Source organism: Amphibalanus amphitrite, unplaced genomic scaffold (genome assembly GCF_019059575.1).
Source record: "Amphibalanus amphitrite isolate SeventyFive unplaced genomic scaffold, NRLGWU_Aamphi_draft 000551F_arrow, whole genome shotgun sequence".
Lineage (NCBI taxonomy): Eukaryota > Metazoa > Arthropoda > Thecostraca > Balanomorpha > Balanidae > Amphibalanus > Amphibalanus amphitrite.
The window spans coordinates 4,953-11,328 of record NW_024882045.1 but is presented as its reverse complement, the minus strand read 5'-3'; the positions used below and the strand labels follow the sequence as shown (position 1 = coordinate 11,328).

The window sequence follows — 6,376 nt, the reverse complement described above, 5'->3', positions numbered from 1 at the left end:
AAAGTACTCGTGTTCTCCCACGCCGTTTTGATCATTCGCACCGCATAGGCTGTGAGTGACAAGGTGACCGTGTTCTCGTGCCCCTGGGCAGCCCTGCCTCTCACCAATCAGTTCGTGTAGGACGTCCTAGCTGCCAGACCAGCCCCCGGACTGCCCGTAGTCACACGAACTTGCACCCAGTGCAGTGCGCACGCTCATGATGCCGATGTTCTTAGCCACTCAGTTGCCTACTCCGGTCTATATCCTTCAGTCAGCTGTGTTCAGTGTTACTGTGTTCAGAGGAGCTGATAGGCATCGTATCACGGTATTACGACAAAATACATCTTAAAATAATTTATATTCTCGTCGTAGTCGTAGCAAGAACGAAACGGGAACAGTACATAATCAATGCTCCTCGTACCTGGCACGAGTTAAATCATCCGGGAATGTGCAAGACACGAAGGGCATGGATGAATGACTTGGCCGCCGCCGCCGCCGGCGGTCACCAGCCCAGCCATCGGGAGGGCCGGGGACCACCACAGCAGCGAGGGCACGCCCGCCTCTACCGACCGTGACGTCACACGGCTCGCCGAGACGGCCGGCCCGGGCTCAGCGAGACAAAAACAGAAAGCAACTGAAGGACAGGTGAGTTTAGGCCTCGAGCTCCTCTCCCTCCTCCTCGTCGAACTCTGCCTCGTCGTCGGCGGTGGCCTCCTGGTACTGCTGGTACTCGGACACCAGGTCGTTCATGTTGCTCTCGGCCTCGGTGAACTCCATCTCGTCCATGCCCTCGCCGGTGTACCAGTGGAGGAAAGCCTTGCGCCGGAACATAGCGGTGAACTGCTCAGAGATACGCTTGAAGAGCTCCTGGATGGCGGTGCTGTTACCGATGAAGGTGGCAGACATCTTGAGGCCGCGGGGCGGGATGTCGCACACGGCAACCTTGACGTTGTTCGGGATCCATTCGACGAAGTAGCTGCTGTTCTTGTTCTGGATGTTGAGCATCTGCTCGTCGACCTCCTTCATGGACATGCGTCCTCGGAACACAGCGGCCACCGTCAGGTAGCGGCCGTGCCGGGGATCGCAGGCGGCCATCATGTTCTTGGCGTCGAACATCTGCTGGGTGAGCTCGGGCACGGTCAGCGCCCTGTACTGCTGGCTGCCGCGAGAGGTGAGGGGCGCGAAACCGGGCATGAAGAAGTGAAGACGCGGGAAGGGCACCATGTTGACGGCCAGTTTCCTGAGATCAGCGTTCAGCTGACCAGGGAACCGGAGGCAGGTGGTGACACCAGACATACACAGAGAAACAAGATGGTTGAGATCACCGTATGTGGGGTTGGCAAGCTTGAGGGTACGGAAACAGATATCATACAACGCCTCGTTGTCTATGCAGTAGGTCTCGTCTGTGTTTTCGACCAGTTGGTGGACGGAAAGGGTGGCATTGTACGGCTCGACGACGGTGTCCGACACCTTAGGCGAGGGCACGACAGAGTATGTGTTCATGATCCTGTCGGGGTACTCTTCCCGGATCTTAGAGATGAGGAGGGTTCCCATGCCGGAGCCGGTGCCGCCTCCAAGCGAGTGTGTCAGCTGGAAGCCCTGCAGGCAGTCGCAGCTCTCGGCCTCCTTGCGGACCACGTCGAGGACGCTGTCCACCAGCTCGGCGCCCTCTGTGTAGTGACCCTTGGCCCAGTTGTTGCCGGCGCCAGACTGACCTGTGAAGCGGAGCAAAAACAAGTCAGTGAAACGGCACAAACAGCAAGACGGAAACCAGCGTAACAGCCGTTATGTCAGCCGCAATGAAAACGCCGAACTTTTACATTTGTTTTCAGAGGCCAGGGGCATCATGCCAGCGCACAAACTCACCGAAGACGAAGTTGTCGGGCCGGAAGATCTGGCCGAAGGGACCGGACCTCACGGAGTCCATGGTGCCCGGCTCCAGGTCGACTAGCACGGCGCGGGGCACATATTTGCCGCCGCTGGCCTCGTTGTAGTATACGTTGATGCGCTCCAGCTGCAGTTCCGAGTCGCCATGGTAGGTGCCGGTCGGGTCGATGCCGTGCTCATCGGAAATGATCTCCCAGAACTGCCGGACAGGGGCCACAGGTCAACACTCAGCTCCCGGGACCGGGGTCACAGGTCAGCAGCCGCCACCTCTGCTCGCAGAACTGTTTACGAGCCACGAGTCAAGTGGGCGACTCACGGCAAACGACTTTAGATTGTGGCACATGCCGGTATCGTTATAAGCCCGTGATGGTGCACATTTCACCTGAAGTGGCATACGAGCCTGCCGGGGCGTTGGCTGTCGAGTTGGTCTCTCACAGCAGTCAGTGACCGCAGCTGGTGAGTAACTCTGCCGTCACGGACGACCAACTCTTTCCTGCGCCGGCGGCGGCTGGCCGTGAGCCAAACACGCCAGCCGGCCGGGAGACCAGGGAGGGAGGGAGCAGGGGAGGGAGGGAGCCAGCTGACTGCGGCCACGCGGCGCCGAGACGGTTCGTCGCGCCGGAAGTGCGCGGTCAGAGACCAGCGAACGCACGCGGCGCCGACGGCCCGTGACCGGCGCCACGCCGCTGCCGACGAGCCAGTGCGGCGGCTGGCCTCAACACTGGCAGTACCAGCGACCTCAGGGAGCAAGCCAAATCTGGGATAAACCGTGAGGAAATTGGCGTAAACGAGTCCAAAAATTCCGCGACGAGACCCCTTAGTACCACCGACAATAGACTTTGGGAATTGAGCAAAGCTGTTTTGACTAAATTGAACAGTGACCGATGGTTACCAACCAGATGATATTAAATGAAACTATGTCACTTTGAATTAAATGTTCCTCGAAATTGTGACTAAACGAAAACGTAATGAACTCAGACGACATAGCTCAAAATGTTAGTTTTTGGGGATCATGGGCGTCCAAGCGCGGACAGCGATATAAAGCTTTTAATGAAAATTAAGTAATGACTAATAAAACGCTCGTTACTCGCCGCTACTTTTTAACGCGTATTCGCCTTCAAAACGAATCGAAATGCTTCCCATTACCCAGGCATTTTGCTAACGCCATTTAACAATGGCTTGTGCGATACATTTCGATTTTACCGTACAGGCTTTATAATTAATTTAGTGTTAGATGACAATAAACTGCGCAAATACGCAACTGAAGTCGGCATTTCGTCCCACCGAAACAATTTCTTAAAACAAAGTTTGTCTCAAACTTTTGAATGGAAAGATTCACAAGCTCTGTATAAAGCTCTCGGGTTCTCCGCTAACAGAATCATTTTAGGACACAATTTAGGAGGCGTCTCATGACATGCAGACGGCATAACAATATGAAACAGCCCCCCACGGTAACAGAATTGAGAATCCGTTCGGGCCGGCAGCGGCGCTAATGTCGCCAGGGCGAAGGTCGGGGTCGGCGCCCGGCCGGGGGAGGGGGGGGGGGGGTCTGGGGAGGGGCGCGGCCGGTCGGTCGATAGTCGATACCGGGGCGGCGGCCACGCCGTCGGCCAGCCGGCTGCCGGGACAGCCGCCAGTTTTTTATAGACCGCCCAGCGCGGTTCGGGCCGCACCAACTCCAGCGGACCAGCCGCCCCGGCCGTTAGTTAGTCTACGGCGCCGGCCGGTTCTCGCCAGTCATTTCCCCTCCCCTTTACCCCAGCCGGTCACGTGATCCAGAGCGCGCGCACTCTGCCGCCGCGAGGAGGCTCAGGCACGCAGCCGGCCGGACAAAGAATTCAAAAACGCGCGGCAAAGGGACAACGGCAGCGCGCGCGCCGCCGCCGGCCGCCCCCCGCCGCGGGGCAGACCCACATGTGGCCGGCGAGTCCACAGTCCACACAGGCACGGGGGAGGTCACTTGGGGCGGCGCGGAGGTGATCCGTGCCGTGGGAAAGCTACCGGTTCGGTGCCGGCCGGCGGGGACTTGGAATGTCTGACCCATACCGTGATAAATTTGATACAACGCTGTGAGAAACCAATGCCACTTGGCACTTTGCAACCCTTCAAATGAACTGCCGACACGATACAAAAACGAAATGAGTTCAGAAGAATTGTCATTCCGTCACGGAAAATATCAAAATGCACCACATGACCTGAACCGAACCAATAAAAAACTGAAACATATCTAATAGTCAATTAAGATGCGAACTGATGATCGTGAGATAAATCAATCTGATAACGAAACGTCGGTTACAAGCACGAGTGGCTATTAGTCCACACAGATCGGAAAAAAACATGAACTAAGAGCCCACGGTCACCACTGCCACAAATATCACACTCCTCACCTTTGATCCGATCTGGTTGCCGCACTGGCCAGCCTGGAGGTGCACAATCTCGCGCATTTTGTACTGTGATCTGGGGACCCTCACAACCGTACCGGCGACTCGTCAGCGACTGCGGGCCGCCGCGCGCGCGGGGCCCTCGGGTCGGCTCAGCGGAGCACCAGCCGACGCCCAGCGCCGGGAGCCAATCAGAGCGCGCGTAACAAACGCCGGCCACCGCCCAGCAACGGCTGGAGCGGCGCGGCGGGCGCCGGCCGGGTGAGCTGGCGGTGAGACACTTTCTCACCGGGTGAGCGGGTGCCGGGGGCGCCCTACGGGGCGTGCATGTCAGATGGCCCGGGTGGCGCAATGCAGCCCTCTCCGGCCGAGCTCTCCTGGCTCTCCTTAGAGCGGCGGCCGGCCGACAGCCGATGATTAGCCTGCTCAGGAGAGCGGTCGGCGGCGCCTCCCGCCTGCGTGGAAGGAATTTGAAGTTTTGAACGTTGCGCCACGCAGCGGGCTTTGGCGCGCGGTGGCCCGGGCGCGGGAAATAGTCTGGCGCCGACCTGTCCGTGAGCTGAGGGGCTAGTCGCCTCGACAGGGCGGACATCTGCGCGGGGGGGGGGGGGTTCAGCGCCCAGTGCACGGGTGGACCGAACCAGACCAGCAGCTGCTGACAAACACCACTGGCCCAGCAGTGTCAGCGAGCAGCTGCTACTGTCGGCAGTCGGCAGTCGGCAGAGTGCAGCTGACAGTACCGGTGACCCAACCGGCCATCACTACAGGAGCGATAGGCGCTTTTCACTGTTCAGTAACAGTCACCCTGTCGAGTCGAATGTTGCACGGCGGTCCAGCAGTGCGTGCTGACAGCGGACTTCCGCTCCTCCCCGTCGCTCCTCTGACCGGCCACGCCGGACCATGATCCCGGCCCAGCGTCTTCCGGTGCCCCGCCGCGCCTGGGCCGGCCGCGCGGCTGCTGTTTGTGGGACGTGGGTGAACTGGGAGTGCCGCACGTGGGGCAGGTCAGCTCAGCAGCAGGGGCACAGGGCACGGCTACCAACCACGAGTGGTATGCTGACGCGGCAGTTCGCGACCCGCTGCTGACCACCTGAACGGCATGCAGCCAGACGGAGACCGGTCTGCATGATGATTAGAAGGTTCTCTGAATGGAAACTTGTCTGACCGCCGCATAGCTACACGTTCGAGGCTTGGACAGGGATAGCAATGCTGACATGCTCAGTAGTAGTTGATCAGTTTGCGATTCGAGCACTGCATAAACAAACATGAACATTGTAATCAATCAGGCAGTGTTCTCCATTTGCTGGCATGAGTGACAGGAGGTACCAAACACGAGACCTTGTTAGATTATCAATGTCATTAATACGCTGGATTATATGTGGGATTATAATAGGGACGAATAGTAAAAGACGTAGGTAGGAACTAGGAGAACCTTTTTAAGTTCGCTGTTGGATAAAACTTCAGCGAGAAATCATACCTACGTGATACGTCCTACATGTCTTCATTTTTAGCACGGTGTAAAAAGAATTTCAATCAGCTACATGGGCGCTAATAATTTTTGCGTCTACTTCCACTTATTATTCCCTTCTAAACATGAAGTGTAGCGACTTTGGGGCATTTGAAATCATTCAGCATTCACCAGTGAAAATATTTAGGAAAACATTTGTCGAGTGGTTTGCAGAAGGAACTCAAATTCGTTAAGGAATTTCATTGCATTTTCATTGTTTGCACTTATCACTCTTAAAACGAATCCTACCAAAACGTGTCCAGCATGTGATGTCAGATGTCTATTAGAAATTATCTTACTTTGAATTGTGACCGACCAGAGCGGAAAGGGTCTCTGGATTATGCTGGCATTTATTCCGTAAGCCGTAATCGCCACGCCATATGTGGAAGGTTTTTGGTGTCAATATATACAAACATACATACATACATACATACATACATACATACATACATACATACATACATACATACATACATACATACATACATACATACATACATACATACATTCGGACTTTTTTTGTAACATGCTTTGATGTACTTATGTTTTATTGCAATTGGGAGAAATCGTGCAATTATTATGAGCGGAACAATTTCGTACTAATTCGGTATAGGGCCAGCAG

General features: G+C 55.9%; 1 protein-coding gene across 1 annotated transcript; it reads right to left on the bottom strand.

Moving 5' to 3' along the window:
• Nucleotides 1–318: 318 nt before the first annotated feature.
• On the bottom strand, nt 319–5,167 carry LOC122393748 (tubulin beta-1 chain). Its single transcript, XM_043390051.1, has 3 exons — nt 4,254–5,167; nt 1,846–2,065; nt 319–1,694 (listed from the first exon to the last, which is right to left on the bottom strand). The coding sequence occupies exons 1-3, from the start codon at nt 4,308–4,310 to the stop codon at nt 631–633; spliced, it is 1,341 nt and encodes a 446-aa protein (XP_043245986.1). The 5' UTR covers nt 4,311–5,167; the 3' UTR covers nt 319–630.
• Nucleotides 5,168–6,376: the final 1,209 nt, after the last annotated feature.